Below are 25,041 nucleotides of genomic sequence, written 5' to 3' on the forward strand. Positions count from 1 at the left end.
AATTTAGCTTCTTTCATCAGAAATCAGTAACCCCCTCTCAGCATGAAATATATGTATCATGAGACCATTCTCATCTATGTAAATAAGAAAGGATCACATTTAATTAGTGAAATTTACCTTGGATTTGGGGCTATAGAAGACTTGGGTTCCAGTTCCACTTCTGGCATGTAGTAAATGTGAGTTGGGACAAGTAAGTCACATAATTTAAATAATCAGAGCCTTACTTTACTCATCTTACAAAATAGGGATACAATGTTTGTAAGGGATTCTGTTATGTTTGACATGAGATAATGCATGTGAAAACATGTCAGAGTGTGAATGCTCTAAAATGCAAGTCATAATTATCACATGATTAATACTTTATACAGATTTAGCAGAGTTGGAGTTTTTATATTGTTAAAGCACATGGTTAATATGTTAGTTTTCAACAGTGACAGGAAGTTTATATAAATGTAGAAACTTTCTAGAATTTTGGTAACAAGTTGTTTTGTGTTGGGTTATTTTTAAAGAAAATCAATGATCATTGTATTAAAATTTGATTATTGTATTATTCTTGTTACATATATTTTGATTAGTATTTAGTAGAAACTATAAGGAGAGAAAGAACAGTTGTCTACAATGTACTAGAAATGAACTTTCATCTCTCGATATTGTTATTACTTTTTCCCTCTCTCTTGATTGCCCAATCACTAAAGAGCTGTGCTCTTCCCAAACATTTAAAAGTCAGTTACAGCCACGGACTTCATACAGTTTCTCTTTGCCAGACTAGAAAAAGGAAGGAGTTCTACCATTTTCTGGTTGAACAGGTTTATACAGCTAACAGCACAATGGATTCTACGCTGAATTTATCAACAGAAGAACCTGTTATGAGAAACACTGTTAAGAAGTACAAAATAATTTGTATTGTAAGTACATTTTAACATTTTCGTCTCTGTAGGTTTGTGACTAATGGTAGGGGTATGACTCCCCGATTGTATTTGTTTCTGTTGCTATTTAAATGTAAAGTTTTAAGTAATTGTGTTCAGTTTTATCCCTTATGACAACTCTAAAGCAAAGTGAATCACATTTTGCAAATAAGAAATTTGAGTGACAACAAATTAATATTTGATCAATCTAAAAGGTTGGGATCTGTGGCAGAACATTTAGCAGCACTAATTTTACCATGATCATAATTATATTTATCTCCCAAGTCACCTTTTTTTATTTTTTTTGCATGAATATTTTAAGACAAGAGAGTGAGGAATTAAAATCACCGTGTCTTATATTCTTTGTTGGACTCTTGATTTTATCCTATTTTACTTCACTCCTAGAGATGGTCTCTTTTTCCTATTTTCTCTTTCTTGTTCCCTTACATGGTAAGATCTTCCCTGTCCTAAAATAACAACAACGATAACAAAACAAAAACAAAAATAAAAAACTTTCCTTGACTTTATTACATTCTCTTTTTCTTTTACCATCAAACTTTCAGCTCTAGCCATTGTCTCAATTTTCTTACCACCCAACCATTTTTTGTTCTCTAGCTTTGTTTTTACTGTACTCAAGTCACCTCCTCAAAAGTCAGCCCTTCTCCCCTGTCCTTCTCCTGCTGAGTCTCCTAACAATAATACACAGATATTGTGGAGTAATTTCTCATTTTGAATTCTTCTCTCCCCTTGCTTTCATGATGGCATTGACATTCCCATTTTTATCACTTTTCTCCTTATCTGCTTTATTGGCTGATTTATCTTTCTTCTCATTATGCATTTCACCAAACCCTATCTAAAGATCTTTTCTTTAGGAAATCTCACCTTCTTTAATGGTTTTAAGAGCATATTCTCCACCAAGAATTCCAAGTCAGCCACTAGTTCTGACCTCTTGCTGAGTTTCTACCACACCATTCCAAGCGCCTGCTTGCTGGCTCCTCATCCAGCACCTTCCTTGTAGCCAAAACCATTTGCATAGTTTTCTCACACCTATACCGCTGCAGTTTTCTCCTAAATTCCCTACTTTTCTTAATGTCATTGCCATTCTCTCTGTCATGCAAGCATTGTTTGGAGGAGTAAATGAAACAGTGTGTATAAGTATTGAGCTCAGTGACTATAACAAAGGAAACTCTCAAGATATTCTATTTATTCATTATTCTGGGAACTTTGGCATTCTCTTTTAGCTCTTATGCCATTTACTATATTTATCCTACCTTATTAATCAGGGAATTATCAACTCCTCAGGAGCAAAGTCTGTTCATCGTTTATTTCCCTTCATTGTATCCTTTTAGTGGGTTGTTAGTACACTAAACAGAAGCTCAATAGTTTAAAATCAGTTTCAAAGTTACCCTACTGTTTCTAAATTTTAGTAAAAGTTTTATTTAAAAATTTTTAATGTATCTGTTGTGTTTCTAGCATTCTTTTTTCAGCCAAGCTAAAACCAAGTGTTGGTTTCTCAGTGATTTCTGGAGTCCAAAGCACTCCCCTCTCCACTTTGTAGATAGCATAAGTAGTTTAAGATATATTTGCACCTTAATATCATGAAGCTTATTCAGAATTACATACTTAGAGTCAATGATTATACAAGATTAAAAATGAACCTTTTTACCCTTGAGGAGATTACAGAATAATGTGGAGAGCAAGTCATAAATATATGGAACAAGTACAAAATCATTAAGAAATAGACATGAAGATTTAACATTACAGAGTTTTAAAGCATCCTAAGGACAGCTAGGTGTTGTCTATTTTTCCAGCAAGTTTGAATGGCCAAAGGACCAAAAATAAGATGTAAACTGAGGTATAGCCGAAATGTAAATCTATGACACATGAGGTTTACCATAGGAAAGTTTCTCAGGTCTTTGTTGCTTTGTAGCGTTAGTAGCCTTAGTCACCTGTGGCTCTTGAGCATCATAATAAGGGAAAAAGTGCTAATGATATTATTTAATAACTGTTTATGTTTACTTTTCCCTCTCCATCCTCTCCACTGAATGAATACCTGCTGGAAGGTCACTGACCCTTGGGCTGATTTTTTTTTTTTTTTTTTGTGGTACACGGGCCTCTCACTGTTGTGGACTCTCCCATTGCGGAGCACAGGCTCCGGATGCGTAGGCTCAGCGACCATGGCTCACGCCGCTCTGCGGCATGTGGGATCTTCCCGGACCGGGACACGAACCCGTGTCCCCTGCATCGGCAGGCGGACTCTCAACCACTGCGCCACCAGGGAAGCCCCTTGGGCTAATTTTGAGTCTTCATGTAAAAATTGTTTTCACAGTATTTTAACCATATTTTCCCAATCACTGAATTCACTTCTATTGTAAAAATTAGATATGTTAATTTTCAGATGATTTTCAGAAGAAAAACAGACAAAATATATAGTTTATGTAGGGTTTTTATTATCTAAGCAAATTTTGTTGTTGTTTTTTTTCTTTTATAAAAGTGATTTTTAAAAAAGAAACATAACAAAGTTTATTTGTATTGTAAAATACTTTAAGTAATCTGTGTACCTGTTGCATTTGTATTCTTTATGGTGATACATATTATTTAAGCTCTATCATCCAGTATGCTTATCATTGGACTTAATGGATAGGGAAGGAGGTCAGTGGGAAGAATTCTCTTTAATTTATATCATAGTTTAATTTCAGTCATAGTATAAAGTCCATAACACTGAAGAGCTTTGTCAGTAGTAGTGATAATAAATGACATACACAATCTGGTTACGTGACTTCCTGGTTACCCTAAAACATCTGTTTGCACTGCAGATCAAAGCAGATAATTTGCTAGTTAATTATTTGGACATTATATTTTTATAAGTTAAATATTCTTGTTATTCTCTGATGGTCAGAGTGGGAGAAAAAAACCCTGCTTCCTGGGAATGAGGTCGTTAACGATTTCACAGTTTTGGAATGCTTTGAAATAAATGATCTCCAAACATGTATCTAGTTAAGAAAGGAAAATGGGCAAAGGTAAATGGCCCCTTGGTTTCATTTGTACTTTAACTCAATTTGGGGTTAAACTAACTAGGACTAACATATTTGAATTTGAAGATCTGCAATAAATGGTATTTTAACATTCTTCCCAAACCTTTCTTACTTAATGTCTGAAAATAATCAGGCATTAAATAAAATTCTGTCCCCTTATCATTGTTGGATCTGGTAACACGAAAAGCTAGCAGGCTGTGCTCCCTTAACAATCACCAAGGGAGGGCGGTTATCTGGGTCTTTGTATATTTTAACAAAATGGTACAAGTCACATTTTTTTGGTAATAGGTTCTTCTCACTTTGTTGGTGGCTGTGTCACTTGCGTTAGGCCTGGTGGCTGGACTCAGGCAACAAGAAGAGCAAGGTACTCCCCTCAGCATTTTCTCAGAAACTTTCCTTCTTTCTTCTTTCTCCTCCCCTTCCCTGTTATAACCTGGACTCGCCTCCTTTCTAGGCTAGGCTAGGCTCCCCTTTCTCCCATGCTCCACTTGTCAGGAGCCCACATCTGTGGTTAGCACTCTCCACTGCCGCTTCTGGACCTTCCTCTTTGACCTCATCTCCCTGCTTCTTTGAGATTCATATCATTCCAGTATTTCCCCCTTTTCCTCACCTTCATAGAGGACTCCTATAGTTCTGCCTACCACACACCTCTATTGAGTTTTCCATTACTGCTCTCGTGTTTTTATTTCCAAGAGCACCCTGAACATGATTTCCCTTTTTAAAATTATAGTTTACTTTCTTATTTAATGGACGCGATTTCTTTTCTGAGCATCTCAATGTCAGTTGTGTGTTTGTGTGTGCGTGAGCGTGTGTGTGTTTAACTCTTCTGCTCCTTGCAATATTTCCTCTTCAAAAGTTTTTCTTTTTCTCTTGTTTTTTTGGTCTTTCATGTTGGATGCTATCCTCCAAGGTCTGGTAATCATCTGTTCACATTTAAGAGTAAGACTTGTTCATCTTTCTTTCTCATTATGGCCATTCTCCATGTCTGCTGTCTCTGTGATGAAAGCAACTCCTCCCAATTTCTTCCAAATTTTGAGCCTTCTATTCTGAAGTGGGAGGTGGGGTGGGTAGCTGCTGCTTCATATCCAGACTTTCAACCAATTCCACTACATTTAGCCTCTGTTTGTCCCTCCTACCCTCTCCTTATGGCCCCTGGTGTATCTGAGTCTGGGACCTCTCTGGAGTCCTGGGGAAAAATCACTCATTATGTATTACTCATTATTTATCACTTTACACTGATGAGGCATACAGTGCAATAAAAATTATCTAATTGTCTGTCCTAGTCTGTGCTGGGTACTTCTTGTGCTTGCACCATTGAGCTATGAGACTTCGGATAACTTCTAAGCACAGATTTCCTTCTTCTTTCACTCTACAGGCAGCTGCAGGAAAAAATGCTTTGATGCTTCACATAGAGGACTAGAGGGCTGCCGGTGTGATGTGGGATGTAAAGGCCGAGGCGACTGCTGCTGGGACTTTGAAGACACCTGTGTGGAATCAAGTACGAATCCTGAGAGCAAATTTATTAGCATGTTGGTTGTGCTATCATTAATACATGTGCAAATGCTCACCTTATGTATTAGTTTGCTCAGGCTGCCATAACAAAGTCCCACGAACTGGGTGGCTTAAACAACAGAAATTCATTTTCTCACAGCTCTGGAAACTAGAAGTCCAAGATCTAGGTTTGGCAGGGTTGGTTCCTTCTGAGGCTGTGCGGGAGAATCTGTTCCATGCTTCTCTCCTACCTTTTGGCAGGTCGCCAGCCATCTTGCGTGTTCCTCCACTTGTGGCAGACATAACTCAAAGCTCTGCCTTCGTCTTCAGATGGACTTTTCCCCATGTCCTCACAGCCTTCCCTCTGGGTGTGTCCACGTCTGAATTTCCTCTTGTTGTAAGAAGAATACCAGTCATACTGGATTGGGGTCCACTCTAAAGACCTGATTTTAACTTGATTATCTGCAAAATCCTTTTCTAAATAAGGTCACATTCACAGTCATGGGGGATTAAGACTTCAACATTTTAGGGGAGGGACACAATTCAGCCCATTACACCTTGTATTCAGGATCTAGTATTATCCTGACCCCCCTTTCAGTACTAAAGATAGAATCCACACTTTATTTAGTTGAGGTTGAGGAATAACAGTCTCCAGTAGATGAAATGTTGTCAAATTACACAAGTTTCAAGGGAGTTTTCTCATGGCTTATCATCTTATTTAGTTTCATTTTTAGTGGTTCTCAAATTTCAGGATGCATAAGACTCCACTGGAAAGCTGGTGATTCTTAGCAATTCTGATGCCAGCGGTCCACAGAACACAACTTGAGAAACACTGTTCTTGAGGCAGAAGAGACAGTTTGCAATATTTAATTTTCTAAGAAATCAAGGAGGTGGTAGGGGGAGGTGTCTAGTGGTTCGAGGAGAGAAGATTAGGACAGTACAGCTCCTTAACTTATGCTCTCTGAAAAGGGCAAGAGGAGGGTATAGCCTAGTATGGATAAGATGTGTACTCCTTTTATTTCATCTCCAGAACTCTTTTCTTTCTAAGTACATAGTATATAATTAAGAATGAAGAACTCTGTGCACGACTGAAACACACAACTGTCACCTAGCCAATGCATTTGTCTGAGCACAGGGGCTGATGTTGATTCTAGTCACTGTTTCCTGGCAGGTGGCCCTAGGAAGCAGCCTCAGTCCAGCCTCTTGCTGCTGTTAGCCCTGGGATTTATTGAAAGTGATCTCACATTCAGTGCCTAGCCTGGGAAAATATCAGAGGCGTGGTGGGGAGCTGATCTACCTTTCTTTCACTCTCAGCTGGGAGGTACCCTGCCTGCCTACATTCTTACAGACCTGACCATGTTCCTGTTACTTCTGTTGCCACTGCCACTTCCTTGTTGTCTGTCCTTATATAAGGCTGGGCAGGCTGCTCTTGGGTGGCAACAGTCACTCAAGGTTAGTAGTTCCTTACCATTGGAAGTTCCTACCCTTGGGTGGGAATAGGACAGGTGTTCAGAGTTTCTCCAAACTCAGAGGTGTACCTGATAGGTAGACCAGAGCTGCAGTTTATAAAGCTACATTTCTCTCTGCCACCCATGCCAAATGAAGAAAAGTGGTGGATTGCCCCTTATTCGTATTATGAATTTTCATTTATGAATGCAGATAGACCAAGAATTTGACCATAGGATAATACAAGAAGAAATGCATGGAATTTGTATTTTTGTTATTGGATGCTTAAATTAAGTTGTATGCTCAAAACCGAATTGTGTAATTTTCCAGCTCGAATATGGACGTGCAATAAATTTCGTTGTGGGGAGACCAGACTGGAATCCAGCCTTTGCTCTTGTTCAGATGACTGTTTACAGAAGAAAGACTGCTGTGCTGACTATAAGAGTGTTTGCCAAGGTAAGCAGGTGTTGGCCCATTTGCCTCCGTGAGTTCAGTGACCCTAGAGCTGGCCTAGGCTGCAAACATTAAAACAAGTCAAAGAATTTTTAGCCACTCTATGTGGAAGAAAAGACCCAATGTGTTTACTGTGGGAAGAAATGGGTTTTGTGCACGATAGAGGAAGGGAGCTCATAGCAAAGATATTATAGAAGAGAAGAGAAAAGTTAACATTCCACATGTTCTGTAAAGCAAGGTCTTTTTCAGTCCAATGACTATGCTAGACATTCTTGTGGTTTGAGATACTGGACGGCAGGTCCTAAAGTTAAAATATCACAGAAGAGATTCTCTGGCCTGAATAGCAGTTAGTTAAAGCAATGTGATTGTTGAAACAACTATGTCCTCAGTGGTTTAATGACTGATTTAGGACTGGCAGGGAGGTAATGCAGAGAGCCAAGGTTAGAATCCAGGTTATTCAACGCCTGATTTCACCTGCTTTGCCACTTTATAAGTGATGTAGATTTTTTTAAAAAATCACCAATCCCTCTGCACATCTGATGAGACTTAGGAAAAACCTACATATACACATAGCAACAAGATTTCTTCAAGCTATCAACCCCTTTTTCCTAACACCACACCCAGTAGAGCTAACTAACTTACATGTGTAATATTTTTAGACAGAAAAAGAGATTAAGGTGAATTTTGATTTTTTTAAAATAAGAGGAAAATGTTATAGTAGAAACATTATTAAGTATAGTCCCTCAGTAAAAAATAGGTTTTACACTAATAGATGAATCAGTTTTTATGCAAAATATAACTGAAAATCCACTAAAAAGGGCAACCAGAAAGGAAAGTAGAAGCCTGAAATGGTAAGTCTGTTTTTAAATAATAATTGATATTTAATAGTGAATATCGTGTCATTAAAAATCCCTCTAAATTCACAAAGGCAAGTGTAGTTTGCAGTTTGCTTATTTCTCTAATAAGTTCATTGAGCATAGTGCCTCTGAGCTTTGTGGTCTCCTGCCTTCTGCCCTAATTTTATAACTCTTAACTTTTAATCTCAGTAGTGATCCTCAGGTCATGTGGCAAATTTTCTCACTGAATTCATTGCACAACATTTCTTGAATTTAATGGAAACAAAAGTAATTTTTATAAGCAGTGTTGATGTTTACCTTTACACTAATTAACCACTTTGATGGTGTTCATTGAATCATTTCAGTTTATTTTTTAAACAAAGGTAAATGTTTTCTCACTCTAAGAATTCAACACTTTAAAGATGTTAAATGTTTCTTGCCAAAATTGTATCTCCAGACCGTAGTTGGAGGGAATTTGAATAATTTTTGTGCAAGAAACCAGCTAGTTTACTTTTATATTTTAAGTTCAGAATTTTGAAAAGAGATATGATGAATTTCTAACATATGGAAAGAATAGTGTGTTTAACCATATGCCCATCACCTTGCTTCAGTAGTGATCAACTCATGCCCAATCTTGTCTCATACCAATACAGAATGAATGTTAAGCTGGCTCAGAGGATCAAAGAGACTAGAACTGAGAGAATGTTGGAATAAAATCACTAAAGATGTAATTTGTGGTGGGATACAAATGATTTGCTTTGCTACAGGACAATTTATCTGCTATCAGATAAGAATCAGTTACACTGCTATTAGTTTTCTACCAATTAACTCCTACCCTTACTAAGTTGTAAAATGAATAAGTGGTAAAGAATAAGCTAGATAAAGGTATATACTTCTAGGTAACTAGATAATCCATAGGTGGGCTTTTAAAATAATTCCCAGCATGACATTAAAATGAAGTTTAATGATCGGTCCTCCTTTTGCTTATTTTCAAGTTTTGGGGGTTTTTTTCTTAATAAAATACCTCCAACCTCTCTTTGAAAATTTTAGATTACCACAAAGCAAATCCCAAGGTTAATATAATTCATCTATAAATATTTTCAGTATGTATCTAAAAAAGATGAAGATTTAACAAAATTAGAATACCATCAATATATCTAAAAATGTCTTCAATAATTATTTATTGTTAACAAATGTCCAATCTGTGTTCAGATTTTTTTGTTTTATGATATTAAAAAAATATTTGTTTGAGGTAGGATCCAAACAGATTCCATACATTGCAACTGGCTGATATATTTCAAGTCCTTTAAAAGTGGGTTCTCCCTTCCTTTTTTCCACCCCATGCAATTTACATGTTGGATAAATGGAGTCACTTGTCCTGTAGAATTTTCCAGTCTGGGTTTTGCAGATTGCATCCTCTGTGACTTAAGCAGTTTGTCATCCCCTATATTTCCTGCAAATTGGTAGTTAGAACTAGAGGACTGTTCAGATTCAGGTGTTTATCTTTCTTTCTATCTATCTATCTATCTATCTATCTATCTATCTATCTATCTACCTGTTTACCATGTACCCTTCACAGGTAGTAGTGTTACTTCCGTCAAGAGGCACATCTTGTCTGCTTGTCTCTTTTTTGGTCATGTTAGCCATTGATGATCATTGCCTAGATCCATTAGGGGTTACAAATGATGACATTCATATTCTATCATTTCTACTTATTAACTAGTGGGAATGTTTTATAAACAGAAACATCCATGGAGTGAGAATTTTTTAGTTACGATCTTAAAAATTTGTTTGTTTGATTTTCCCCATTTGATATTAATATCAATTATTCTCATTGGCTATTTCTCTTTTCTTTTCATGCTTTCTTTTCATTTTTCTTTAGATTATATACCTATATTTATTAAACTCATTTTTCCTAGCAGTTGGGAAAACACTGTCCTTGAGGGAAAAAACATTATTTAAAAAAGAAAGAAGAAATTGTCCCTTTCCAGTTAAAGGAATTCCCTTTATTTTCTTGGTAAAGATGGGCTTCCTGGTATTCAGTTAGTGTAGATTACTAATCTGTGCCAATCGCTAGAGGCACTGACCTTGCCAACATGTGAAGTAGCATTTAACATGTTCTAAAAGAATTTCGTCATTGGAGTAACATGAATTAAGTCGTTTGGAAAGAGCATGTCCATTGAACATTGGTTTCTCTTTTCTTATCTAAAGAATTTGATCTTATGCTTTTCAGGAGAACCCTCATGGGTTGAAGAAGAGTGTGGCACAGCCCAGCAGCCTCAGTGCCCAGAAGGGTGAGAAGGACATGGGTATATTTATTCTCCTTTAACAGATGGCACGCAGGAATGTAGCTGAGAGGCAGGGTGGAATTCCCCCACTCTGTTTACATCTTAGAGCAAAACAGTTAACAAAAGATTAGATCCCTTGTGGCTTCCAACTCATAACATACTTTCGTTTGCTTTATTGTTTAAAAAGCATTTTTACATTAAGTTATTATATTCATATTTTACAACAATGACTTTAAAAATGGTTGAAATATTTGTACTAACATCCCAAGGTCCTACGATCAGGATTAGAATTTAGATCTAAATGACTCCAGCCAGGACTCTTTTCTATTTTCATCCTGGCACCTCAGATTTATTCTCACGGAGGGAAGGGGAAGAGGATTGTCCATGGATGGCCCCACAGGGAAGGATGGACCTTGACGAATGGATGAGGAGAACACTGTCAGATGGGCACGGGTGAGGGACATGTGAGGCCCTCCTCACCCCACCCTTGGCACGCATTTCCTTCACACGTTTATGATGGTTGCTCCCCAGACTTTGTCCAACCCTGGAAACATGCCCCTTGTCACCTCCCAGTCAAGGTGGACTTCCCCTTTTCCTCTAGTTGTCCCTTCTGCCCTTTACCTGCTGCACTCTTCTGGCCCAAGCAGTGGGAGGATGACAGTGAGATAAAAGAAGGAGAAAGGAATATCTGACTATAGAAAGAATTGATGGAGACATTTTTAGATAACGTTATTTTGTTAAAAAAAAATGTGTGTGTATGTGTCTGTTTGTATATCATGTTACTTTGGTTTACACCAGTCCTCAGATCCAGCTGCCCTCTTCAGAAGCTTCTAGGTAGAAGAGTAAAGAATTTAGAATAGGGCTTCCCTGGTGGCGCAGTGGTTGAGAGTCCATCTGCTGATGCAGGGAACACGGGTTCGTGCCCCGGTCCGGGAAGATCCCACATACCGCGGAGTGGCTGGGCCCGTAAGCCATGGCCGCTGAGCCTGCGCATCCGGAGCCTGTGCTCTGCAACGGGAGAGGCCATAACAGTGAGAGGCCCGCGTACCACAAAAAAAAAAAAAAAAAAAAAAAAAAAAAGAATTTTGGATTAAAAAAAAAGACTTCAGTTTTAGTACTGGTTTTGCCTGTGGGACTTTGCACTGGTAACTTCCCTAAGCTTCATCTGTAAAATCAGAATAATAGTAAAAATAATAACAACAACAATAATGTGCCAAGTTCAGAAGATTTCATATGAGAATTGAATCAACATCCTGATCGCATAGATGTATGGCCCTGTTTTGTTTTTTTTTTCCCACGCTTAAAATTTTTTTTTTTAAGTAGAGGACTGTTTTGAGCAGTTGTAGACATACACACATACAGATGCATTTATATTTCTTTTACCCCCAAACCTGAAATCATGTGAACAATGTGTCAGACTTTATTAAAATCTTTGGAAAGACCATTAGTTCAGTGTTTTCCCTTGGTGAGTGACCAGCACCAAGCCCTCCGTTTGAAGCTGGGAACCCTGGAATTCACACTGCCAATTATGCAATACTAGAACACTGGGAAGCATTTCTGGCTGGCTCAGCTGGTGATCCGATTTTACCCTGCAGCATCAAGATTGAGAGACCTTATAGTTTTATCCTAGTTAGTGCGGATGCTGTTCTTACAGAAGTTTTTTTAAACCCCCCCCCACCCTGTTTTTAAGCTGCCTGGTTATTTTGATGGCATATTTATAAATATAAATTTTAAAATCAGCATTATGCTAACGACTTTATGAAAAAAATAAGTATTTTCCAATGCAAATTGCAATATGTCATGTTAATTTCTTGATGAATTTTTTTACACATTGTTGTTAAAACAGTAGTTAAAACAGTCAAAATTTTCCATTCTTATTTTTTGAGGTGTAGTTCATATACACTGAAGTGTTCACACTTATGTATACAGTATAATGAGATTTGGAAATTCAGAAATCTCTATAACCCACAGATACAGAATATTTCCATCTCCACAGAAAGAGGTCATATTCAGATTTTCATCACCATAGATTCTTGTTTTAGAACTTCATATAAATGGAAGCATACCATATATCCTCTTGAGTCTACTTTTGTGGGGTTTTTTTGTTTTTTTTTTGCAGTACGCGGGCCTCACACTGTTGTGGCCTCTCCCCTTGCGGAGCACAGGCTCCAGATGCGCAGGCTCAGCGGCCATGGCTCACGGGCCCAGCTGCTCTGCGGCATGTGGGATCTTCCCGGACCGGGGCACGAACCTGTGTCCCCTGCATCGGCAGGCGGACTCTCAACCACTGCGCCACCAGGGAAGCCCTGTTCTTTTGCTTTTTGCTTAACCCAATGTTTTGTTTTTGAGACTCCTAAATGTTATTATATGCATCATTTATCTCACATGAGCTTTTGCAACATGTGTTCTCCGTGAGTAAAACATCGGTCCCATTCTTTTTTCATATTATTTCTATTTGTTCTTTAGGGGTCAGTTCACAGGTCATACCCCCTGGAGAGCCGCTCTCACCTTACAAAGATCGAATCTGATGTCCTCCTATGTACTTGAATAGCATCCTGTACCCAAATCTAGTCATTAACCACTTCTGTTTACTTCTCAATTTCATCCCCTAGATAAGGGCTGCAATTCCTTCATGCCTTTATTCTGTGTCTGGCACAATGTCGGACTCAAATATTTGTTAAATGAGCTACCTACAATAAATACATATTCTGGGAAACCAAATACACATCCTCCAGACTCTCCTCACAGTTTCTTTTGCAATGTGCAAATAGATGGCTATGCTAATATTTTTTTCTAGCTCTACTCAAACACATTGAAAAGAACTGAAATTATTTTTCTTACTTTTAGCTGGTACCAGCATTCAGAAGTTTCTTTACAATACTATTGGGCCTTTGTCAGAATTTTTAAAGACAAATTCTAATCAAATTTCTTGAAAACTTATGTTCTTGTTCAAAAATTTAGATGTGAAACTGCTTGAGCACTGAGTTGAAAATTCCTTTTGGCATTCTTGTGGTGTTTTGTTTTTTTTTTTTGCGGTATGTAGGCCTCTCACTGTTGTGGCCTCTCCCGTTGCGGAGCACAGGCTCCGGACGTGCAGCCTCAGCGGCCATGACTCACAGGACTAGCCGCTCCGCGGCATGTGGGATCTTCCCGGACCTGGGCACGAACCCATGTCCCCTGCATCGGCAGGTGGACTCGCAACCACTGCGCCACCAGGGAATCCCTTAGCATTCTTATTTGCATGCACTATGTTTTTTTGTTTTTTGTTTTCTGTTTTTGGTTACACCATGTGGCATGCAGGTTCTTAGTTCCCCAACCAGGGATCGAACTGCATCTCCTGCAGTGGAAGCAGTCTTAACTGCTGTACCGCTGGGGAAGTTCCATGTGTGCACTATGTTTGGAATTTAAGACAAACTTACTCTGTTAATAGTTGTTATCCATAATAGCCCTAAACTGGAAAGTATCCAAATGTCCATCAGCAGAATGAATAAGTTGTGGTTTATTCATTCACTGCAGTTCTAGACAGTCATGAGAATGAATGATCTACAACTATATGCAAAAATATGGATGAATCTCAAACATAATGTTAAGTAAAAGAAGTTAGACACAGCAGAATATATAATGTATGATTCTGTTTGCATATAAATATAAGTACAAAAATAGACACAGCTAATCTATGCTGTTAGAAGTCAAGACACTGATCGTCTGTGGTGAGTGTTTTGCAGAGGTAGGTGACTAGAAAGGAGAACGAGGGAAGGATTCTAAGTAATATTCTGTTTCTTGATCTGGGTGATGGCTACACAGTGGAGTTCAGTTAGGAAAAAATTATGAAACTATACATCTCTGGTGTGTGTGTGTGTGTGTGTGTGTGTGTGTGTGTGTGTGTGTACATATAAAATACAAATAAAATTTTAGAAGTGAAAAAAAGATATTGAATGGAAAAAAGACAATCTCTGACTATAACCCAAAAGTCACCTTTCATCATTTTAACTTAAATACTCAACTAAAATGGGATTGTAATGCTTTGCAGGTTAATATTAATATCCTGAGATATTGGAATAAGAGTAAAAAATGTAGAACTTTAATAAAACATCTTGTAAGTTTCAGAGTTCCTAAAGTCCATATCATAATAACAATAGTTGTATCCAAAAGGTGGTAGAATAACTGTCACTTTTATAATTTTTGAGTGTGAGCATTGAATTCAGTAATCATTGCTTTTGGATCCTTAGCCAAAGCTGGGATTTTGAAATGTCTCTAATATAAAATCTCATTTCTGGTGATGTTTTGTTAGTGCTCTGCTTGCATGCTGCTGACTTCTACTGTAAAACTACAAATAATTAGCTCCATGTATACCTGCCCCTGTAAAATACTACATATATTTGAGGTGAGGCAATGATACTAATGTGCCATGTTGTAATGATTCCAAAGTGCTGGGTGCATGGGTTGGGAGTGAGTTTTGAGAGGTTGAATAACTGCTCAGTTAAATAGCTCATAAAGAATGAAGCAGAGAATTAAACTCATCTTTCTGAGGCCAATCCCTTCCTTTTTCTCCACAGCGCACTGCCTGGTCATTGTAAACACTCAGGGCTAGAGAAACTTCATATATGGTATACCTGGGTGTCACAGATAGCCAGTGCCAAGGAGCAAACGGAAATAAAGTTAGCTAACATTATTTAAACTCTAGAACTCAAAGGGTGGTATATCTCCAAGTTGAAAGACCCAGCTAATTTACGTAACACCTTTTAAAAAATACTGTACATTTTTACTATGGATTAATAACATACTGGACATAACTGATTGTAAAGGGAAATAATTTTTAAAAAGAGAAAGGAAAATTTGACTTAGAACTATTTCTGACTGTACTTTCTTAGTATTTTCTAATTTAGAGAATTATAAGTAGTATGGAAAAGTGTCTTTTTAAAAAAATAAAAATAATGGACAATTTCTTGTTTTCCATTTTCAGATTTGACCTGCCACCAGTTATTTTGTTTTCCATGGATGGATTTAGAGCTGAATATTTACAGACATGGGGCACTCTAATACCTAATATCAATAAACTGAGTAAGTCTCCTATAATCAGGGACATGCAGATTATAGACACCTAGTTAGTTAATGTCTAGATTGACTCACACTTTTCTTTCTGACCTTTAATGTTAGCGGTTTGTCTTAGTTCTGGGTCCTCTCAAGAGTTTGACGCATTTACTGCACGATATCTATTTTCATCCTTCTTAGCTCCTCCTTCCTTCTTTTGCAACGTGTTTATTTTTTGTTTGTTTATTTTGATTTGTTTTATATTTGAATATAACTTCTGCTCTGTGAAAATCTGTTCATGGATACTCTCTCAAAATTGGCATTTGTCAGCCCTGGGTTCTGGGTCTCAGCAAGGTGGGTATGACCAGTAAGGATGGGAAGCTGAAGGAGCCTGAGCAGACTGGACAGAATCAGCAGATACCAAGGCTCCAGTAAGTGAAAAGTCCAGTATCTCTGTCCAGTTCTGGAATCAAGGTGCTTGGAACCTGACTCCACCACTTACTAGCTCTGAGACCTTCGGCAAGTTTACTTCCACGGTTGGTGCCCTAGTCTCTTCATCTGTAAAATGGTCACTTATCACCTCATAGAAATACTGTGAGACCATGAACATAGTGTACATTGGATGATTTTCAGTTATTACTATAATTATTATTTTTATTGTCATCTTTATCATGATGTACTTCTGAGTTAGGGTACATGGACTTCACACAATTTTATAGTCAATAATAAAGAAGAATGGAGAACCCGAGGACACAAATTTAAGAAGTATCAGAGGGTTGGCTCCAGGGCGCATAGTCTTCACTGTGCTTCAATTCCTCTCTTACTTCCCCCTTCTACCAGGCCCTCTTTTACCTCCATGGTCCTGAAAATTTCTGACAATTTTACTGGTTTCCTGTTTTTATTTTTCTCCAGATTATTAAAAAATAGCTTTTGACTTTGAGTAAGGTGATCACCTTTTCTGGGCCTCAGTTTCCTCATTTGTAAAATGAGAGGATTAGACCTAATGATTTCTACTACTAATCCCAGCACTAAAATTCCTTGACTGTGGAAAGATAAATTACTTCCCCCCTACAGCATAAGGGACTTTGTCTCTTCAGGTTCTCCTACACTCTCTGAGGCAGATCTTTAGCAAAGAGATTTAGATGTTGGGTCTCTGACAAAACTGGCTCCAAATTCAGGATTTGTCACTTACTGCTGAGTTACTTTAGCCTGAAAAGTCATTAACAACTCTCAGTTTCTATTTCCTTATCTGTATTTCCCTTGGTAGTCTGGATATCAAATCCTGTGTCCAAAAGGGAATTTATCTAGCCAGGCTGAACTGGACCCCTTTAGAAGTGGAATTATTTTATTTGCTCATCCCCTTGAGAGTTGGAAAGGACACCAGTGAAATACTGGACCATTAAGAGCCTTCCTTTCTAAGGTTTAAAATATTTTTTAAGTCATTTATACAACATCTTGATCCTTTAATGTGTGAAGCCATAACTAATTAGGTCTACCGAGGCAAAATGGGCTCTTCATTTATAGGAGGTCCAATTAAGAGTAGATGTGTTAAAAGATTTAGGATTAGGACCTCCCGAGAATGGTAGGGTTGAGCTGAGGTATGTGATAGCAGGCATCACTTTAAGGAAGTCTAGAACCTCATCTCTAGTGTCTTATCAAGCTGCCTGGAAACTGAGCATGGACTAATACCACAGTGCAGTGAGTTATATCAGTGACTACTAAGGGGTCATGGACTCTAGTGAGAACGTGAGGTCGTTGTCTTGTCCTAACGTGGGTGGGAGCAGACAAAGAAGGGCCAGGATCAGCAAACTGTCAGGTGAGATAGAAGTGATTTAGCTTGAACTAGAAGTCAGATTTCTTGGAAAGTTAGATGTGAAACTGGGGATGGGACAAGACTAGTAGTAACTATCCTTGCATCCCAGGGATAAATCTCACTTGAAAGTGGTGTATGATCCTTTTAATGTGCTGTGGAATTTGTCTTGCTAGTATTTTGTTGAGAATTCTTACATCTAAATCCATGAAGGTATTGGCCTGGAATTTTCTTTTGTTGTAGTATCCTTCTCTGGCTTTGGTGTCAGGGTAATGTTGATCTCATGAAATGAGTTTGGGCGTGTTCTCGCCTCTTCAAATTTTTGGCAGAGTTTGAGAAGAATTGACATTAATTCTTCTTTAAATGTTAAATAAAGTTAACCTGTGAAGCCATCTTGTCTTGGGCTTTTCTTTGTTTGGAGGTTTTTGATTACTTGTTTTTGGTCTGTTCAGATTTTCGATTTCTTCATAATTCAGACTTGGAAGGTTGTATGTTTCTAGGAATTTATCCATTTCTTCTAAGTTATGCAGTTTGTGGGGTGTAATTGTTCATAGCAGTCTCTTATAATCCTTTCTATTTCTGTGGTATTGGTTTCTGATTTTATTGATTTGAGTCTTTTTTTCCCTTAATCTAGCTAAGGGTTTGTCAATTTTGTTTATCTTTTCAAAAAACCAACTTTAATTTTGTTGATTTTTAGAACTGTGTTTCTATTCTCTATTTCACTTATTTCTGCTATAATCTTTGTTGTTTTCTTCTTTTTACTAACTTTGGATTTTGTTTGTTCTTTTTCTAGTTCCTTAAGGTGTACATTTAGGTTGTTTATTTGAAATTTCTTCTTTTTTAACGTAGCTGTTTATTGCTATGAACTTCTTTCCTCGTACTGCTTTTGCTGCATCTGTACATTCTTCAGCTATTTCACCTACTCATCCATTCAGTCTTCCACTTCTTATAGTTTATAGTTACTATGGATATATATTTATTCCAATTATATTTTCAGAACTTTATTCATTTGGTACTTTCTTTTTAAAAATATGTTTTTTAAGGAGTAAAACATGCAAATGATAAACTTTTACAAGTGACATTAAAGGGTATACAGTAAAAAAACAAACAAAAAAACCAACCAACCAACCAACCAACCAACAGACTCTCTTTCCTGATCTTCCTCATTTTTCTCTGTAGCAGCAACTATTATTATTGGTTTATTGTGTGTCCTTCCAGAATTTTTCTGTTCAGTCATAATTTAGATTATTAAGACCTGGAAGAAACAATGGTAGAAGATCTTGCTTTTGATGAGTTATTCTATAATAGCTCTGGTTCAAAGGCAGGTGATCGAAAATGGTAGATTGAACCTGTAGATAGTCAACAGATATGTCCTGTTTAAAACTACGAAGGTGTCATGTTTTTACATCACTGGTAACTTAGTTTGTTTTTTATTTTATACTCTGTGACTTTAGCCATTTAAGAATTTGAAGGCGTTACCCATGTTTCAGGGAAATAAAAACAGAAACTGACCTTATATCTCTCTCTATTGTATGATTGTTTTCCCCACTTAAAGTCTTTTATCAGTGGATGAGATCTCATTTTATTTTCTATCACATGACTTCTTAACAATATTAAATGCGTCTTTCCTTGATTGAGGACATGATTTATTTATTGGGGGTATTGATTGAGAAAGAAAAAATTTGATTATATGTTATGTCCTAGAGCAGGCCTCAAACTCGAGTACATCAGAACCACTTGGGGTGCTTGCTAGAAATGCAGATTTTTGAGCTCCTTTTCCTCCACCTTTCAACCTCCCCCATCCCCACCAGAGTCCTATATATTAGACTTGGTATTGGATCCAAGAATCTTCTGAAGGAGGAAATTCCTGGATCATATTGGAAACACTGTTCTCGAGGCTGGGAAGGAGACCAGTTCCAAGCCTATTTGAGAAAACCTTCATTATTTCCAGTTGCAATGTTTGTTGCTTTCTGGACAACAATCCTTTGCACTTTTTGTTTTAACCTAAATAGAATCTCTAATGGTGAAGCTCTCTTTTAGAATTAGACTTGGTAGGATTTTGGTATGGAAAACTTCTCATACTTCACTGCTGCAGAGGAAATATCAGTGTGCCTTAGTGGTTCTGACCTCCTTGAGCAGAGTTATTGCACAGATGAAAACAACAGAATAACTGAAAGCAAATTTGATGCCATGCTTTGGGGAAAACAGATCGCAGGAAACTCCACTGATCAAATGGAAACTGTACTGAGTGAAAATAATAAGTGGGAAAGTTAGTTCATCTTGTAACATTGCTTTGTGGCATGGGCTTATGCATTTACACAAGTTAAATTCCTTTTTAGTTATCTAGATAGTCGTGTTCACTTTTGTTATATTGGATACTTTATGTATAAGAACTAGCTGAGAAGCGGATGTTATATAGAAATTCTTGTTGTAATGACCTGGGTCAGAAAGAGGGGAGCAGCAAAAGCAAACAAAGCTGGCACTGTGTAAAGCAGGGTACATTTAGCTCAGGGGTCAGCAAGGTGTGGCCTACGGGCCAAATCCAGCCCATTCTGCCTATTTTTGTAAGGCCTGTTAATGCTAAGAATTGTTTTCATTCTTAAATGGTTGGGAAAAGAAATATTTTGTGCCATGCAAAAAAAATACGTGAAATTCAAATTTCAATGTCTACAAATAAAGTTTTATTAGAATACAGCTATGCTCATTTGTTTACATGTTGTCTATAGATGCTTAGAGGCCTTACTAGCAGAGTAGAGCTGTTGCAACAGAGACCATATGGGTTTGCAAAGCCTAACATATTTATTATCTGGTTCTTTATAGAAAAATTTTCCTGACCCTTGATTTAGCTCACTCCTCTCCTGAAAACTGTCATTCCTTGGAATGGAGGAATTTTAAGCATCAGAATTTCGACCTCTTTCCATCTAATTCACCCCTTAGTTTTTCTATTTCTCTGTGACACTTTCATGATTTTTAGTTATTCAAACAACTTCTGAGGAAGAAACAACGTCTTAATTTCTCACTATCCTTTGCTGCAGAAACATGCGGAATTCATTCAAAATACCTGAGACCTGTCTATCCGACCAAAACCTTCCCAAATCATTACACCATTGTCACGGTAAGTGCTTAGCCCAGTGGCAAGACTGACAAGCCCCTGAAGGGCAACTGACCACACCAGACATGCTTAGGCGGAACCGGCCAAGCCGCAGGTCACACGTTTCACGGCATGTGTGGTGGCAGTCACAGCTAATTCAGGCTGGGAAGGAGTGTCTCAGTATGGGGTCAATCCAGGGCTGTGAGATGTTAACTATGAATGAGTGTCCCAGCATTAGGTTCATTTACCTCTGTGACAGGCCAGGATAGCCTCTTGGATGTGAGAAATACCCTCTATTCTGATCTGTTGATTAACCTCCATTTATCTGAAGGTCTGCTGGGAATGGTAGGCTATGTATGAGGACAGCCACTCTGATGTGGGAAATTTCTTTCTTTCCTAGTCTTTTTTTTTGGTACGCGGGCCTCTCACTGCTGTGGCCTCTCCTGTTGCGGAGCACAGGCTCCGGACGTGCAGGCTCAGCGGCCATGGCTCACGGGCCTAGCGGTCCGCGGCACGTGGGATCCTCCCGGACCGGGGCACAAACACCTGTCTCCTGCATCAGCAGGCGGACTCTCAAGTACTGCGCCACCAGGGAAGCCCCTGGTCTTTTTAAATTATATTTAATTTGATAAAGTCTCTTGTTTCATAATTGAATTCAAACCGGCTATATCTCTTTATAAATTTATTTATTTATTTTAAAACATTTATTTATTTATTTTTGTCTGCATTGGGTCTTTGTTGTTATGCACAGGCTTTCTCTAGTTGCAGTGAGCAGGGGCCACTCTTTGTTGCACTGTGCGGGCTTCTCATTGTTGTGGAGCACAGGCTCTAGGCGCACAGGCTTCAGTAGTTGTGGCACACAGGCTCGGTAGTTGTGGCTTGCGGGCTCTAGAGTGCAGGTTCAGTGGTTGTGGAGCACGGGCTTAGTTGCTCTGCTGCATATGGGATCTTCCGGGACCAGGGCTCGAACCTGTGTCCCCAGCATTGGCAGGTGGATTCTTAACCACTGCGCCACCAGGGAAGTCCCAAACTGGCTATATCTCTTTAGATAAAGCAAGTAAAGCAAATGAATTCTCCTCAATGTATGAGAAGATGTACATGAAATGATCAAAATGAACTCAAAGGAAGATTAACTTATTTAATATTTATAGATTTAGAATACATCTTAAGGCGTCCTCTGCCTCAGCCTTTATTGCCAAAGGATATTATGTCTTTACTACATTGCATTTAGTCTTTTATTAGTATGGAACAATAATTACAACTTATTTAAATTTTAGTCCTTAAGTAATTATATGTATGTATATATGTATATATGTGTGTTTGCGTGTGTGTGTGTGTGCATGTATAAATGCAGATTCCATTTTGCAGATTCACCTAAACGTTTGAGTACCCAGCTCACATGTTTCCAGCTGAGGTCTAACAAGGCAATACTCTGCCTTCTTGTTTTTAGCTCTCATTCTATAAACAAATGTTTTCAAAGTCTACTGTCTATTTAGTGCCATGTTTTTCACATGTTTATGCTTTTTTATTGGAGATTTTGCTGTTTACAATGGCCCTGAAGTATGGTGCTCAAGTACTTTCTAGTGTTCCTAAGAGCAAGAAGTCTGTGATGTACCTTATGGAGAAGATATGTGTGTTAGATAAGCTTTGTTCAGTCATGAGTTATACTGAACTAAAAATACATATTAAATAAGGGATCTTCAAACAGAAACACACATAAAACAAGATTACATATGGATCAGTAGACAAAAATATTGTAACCAAAGGCTCACAGGAACCTAACCCTTTATTTTCTCTAGGAGCAGTGGTTCGATATTCACTAATTCAGTGTTTGCAGCAACTTTATAGAGCATAACTATTGCAAATAGCAAGAATTGACTATATGTACACATACATAAGTCTACATACATAATATATAATACTTATACATGTATATATAAATAAGGGATTATACATAAGTGCTATTAATTTCCTACATATGCATATGTATCCATATTCATATATATAGTAATGTTCCGAAATAATGACCCTAAAAATCTCTCTAAATGTAGTTAAAACTGCATAGGGTATCATGGGCATTCAATAAAAATATGTGAATTGCAGGAACGACTGGATTGATGGATGGATGGAAGGGAGGACGTACAGAGACTTGGCAGGCTTCCTTTTAAAGTGCTGGTAACACACTTTAACCCATTTGCCAGGCTATCAGATACTTAAAATCATCCATGTAGTAAATTTCTTGCTATTACTGCCAATAAAACCAATGGCTAATCATTATTATAATATAGAATCTATAATTAACAAACAGTTATTAATAACATGAGTTATATTAAAACCATCAGCCCAAATCATCTGCCTAATGTCATTCATTTGCAGCTATAGACCATGGTGGAACTAGTATATATATAATACTAGTATGTATATTTTGTATTAGGGTTCAGATCCAGGGGTTTTATATTGAAAGGTATATGGCATCTTTTCAAATATGAGTTATGGGTCTTATGCTATTTCAATTTAAATGTATGTTCTATTAATTTATCATTTTATCTTAAATCTTTTTTAAAAATTATCATTTTAGGGGTTATATCCAGAATCACATGGCATCATTGACAATAAAATGTATGATGTATACCTCAACAAGCAGTTTTCACTTTCTTCAAAGGAGAAAAATAACCCAGTTTGGTGGCATGGACAACCAGTATGTAGCATTCTTCATGTGGCTCCAAAGTAACCTTCATTTCCCAACGTGACAGTGGATCTCTCTTCTCTCTCCACTTTGAGTTTTACATTATCTTTTTAATTTCTAAGGGCTAAGGGTGGGATGGTGTTTCACCACTATTTATAATTATAATTTGAATCTTTTTAACGTGTATAGTTGTTCACCTAAATTGTCTTCAGTTGAAACTTGGATGTTGTATTATAAACGTATCAACCTGGAAGTTACTCAGAAAGATTATCTGTTAACATTTTTACTCATTCTGTTTTATAAATCTTTAAAAGGGAAAGAAGAACTGTACAATTCTACCAATTTGAAAAATGATCTTTCTTACTGTCCTATGTTTTTTGATTTTTGAAGTGGATGCCTGGATAATTACTTTTTTAAACTGAGACAAAGACAAATTTTAAATAATTTAAATATATTTTAATAGTTGAATAAATTTTGCAACTGTTAATATGTTCAGTTTCTCATAAATGACACCGTGTCTACTCAAACTGATTATTCTCTTGACCTCCACTTATTTGAAATTTTCTCTTCTTATAGATCTGGCTGACAGCCATGTATCAGGGTTTAAAAGCTGGTACCTACTTTTGGCCAGGATCAGATGTGGCTATAAATGGCACCTTTCCTTCCATATATAGGATTTACAACAGGTACTAAAGCACCTGCAGATGTGATCTCGTCTAGGCAGGGATGATTAGATTTTTTTTTGGCTGCGTTGGGTCTTTGTTGCTGTGTGCGGGCTTTCTCTAGTTGCGGTGAGGGGAGGCTACTCTTCGTTGTGGTGCGCGGGCTTCTCACTGCGGTGCTTCTCTTGTTGGGGCACACGGACTCTAGGTGCCCGGGCTTCGGTAGCTGTGGTGAGCGCGCTTCAGTTGTTGTGGTGCATGGGCTTAGTTGCTCCGCGGCATGCGGGATCGTCTCGGAACAGGACTCAAACCCGTGTCCCCTGTATTGGCAGTCAGATTCTTAACCACTGTGCCACCAGGGAAGCCCTAGAATTTTTTTTTTTTTTGGTCTTAATCTTGATGGTAATTTTATTTTTCCAGTTGTTTGGGCCAAAAAATCTTGAAGTCAACATTGATTCCTCTCTCTTACATCCCTCATCCCGTCCATCAGTAAACCCTTGTGCCTCTAATTCAAAATATTATATGCTGTCTGAGAGCTTTTTATTACCCCAACATTAACACTCTGGTCGAGCCGTCATCCCCTTTTGCCTGCACTACTGCAGCTGCCTTTTTACACGTCTCCCTGTTTCTATTTCTGTTCCCTATAATCTATTCTCAGTTTATCAGCCAGAATAATTACTTAAAAGAACAAGTCCAATTATGCCACTCTTGTGCACCAAAAACTTCAACGGCTTGCAGTTTAGCAAAGAGTAAAGCCTACAAGGCCCTTGTGGTATGAGCCCTGCTGTGCCCCTGCCTCTCAGACTCCTCTCCAGCTACTTGCCTGGGTTCTGTCACTCTGCTCGAGCCATACTGACCTTTTCGGTGACCCCAACATACCAGGCTTGCTTCTGCTGTAGGGCCTTTGCACAGGCTGTTCCTCTGCCTGAGACAATCTCACTCCATGTATCTGTACAGCCCACTCCCTCACCTCCTTCTGGCTGTAGCTCAAAAATTACCTTCTCAGTATTGTCTTAGCCTCATCACACTGAGATTTCAAAGTCAAACTCTCCCACTCCAGTTTTTCAGTGCCCCTTATTCTGTCTCTAGTCTTGCTTTTGTTTTCCCATAGCATTTTTCACCTTTTAATACACTCTGTAATTTATTTATGTGTTAGGCCTATTTATTGTTTGTCTTCCTTGACTAGAATGTAACCTCTAGGAAGGACGTATTCTTTGGTTTGCTCAATGATAAATTCTGTTTAAAATGAACAAATCATGTCTGACAAAAGATAGTGCACATAAATACATAAATGAATGAAGTAAATA

General features: G+C 37.9%; 1 protein-coding gene across 1 annotated transcript in view; it reads left to right on the forward strand.

Annotated features, from left to right (window-relative positions):
• Positions 1-812: 812 nt before the first annotated feature.
• Positions 813-25,041, forward strand: part of ENPP3 (ectonucleotide pyrophosphatase/phosphodiesterase 3) — a 73,220-nt gene continuing 48,991 nt past the window's right edge. The window contains exons 1-9 of the mRNA XM_079716081.1: positions 813-905; positions 4,229-4,304; positions 5,316-5,438; positions 7,208-7,333; positions 10,400-10,460; positions 15,418-15,515; positions 20,331-20,410; positions 22,965-23,084; positions 23,649-23,758. Coding sequence (XP_079572207.1) covers positions 828-905; positions 4,229-4,304; positions 5,316-5,438; positions 7,208-7,333; positions 10,400-10,460; positions 15,418-15,515; positions 20,331-20,410; positions 22,965-23,084; positions 23,649-23,758 — 872 coding nt within the window. The 5' untranslated portion in view covers positions 813-827. The remainder of the gene's footprint in view (positions 906-4,228; positions 4,305-5,315; positions 5,439-7,207; positions 7,334-10,399; positions 10,461-15,417; positions 15,516-20,330; positions 20,411-22,964; positions 23,085-23,648; positions 23,759-25,041) is intronic.

Source organism: Hyperoodon ampullatus (genome assembly GCF_949752795.1).
Source record: "Hyperoodon ampullatus genome assembly, chromosome: 12".
Classification (NCBI taxonomy): Eukaryota; Metazoa; Chordata; class Mammalia; order Artiodactyla; family Ziphiidae; genus Hyperoodon; species Hyperoodon ampullatus.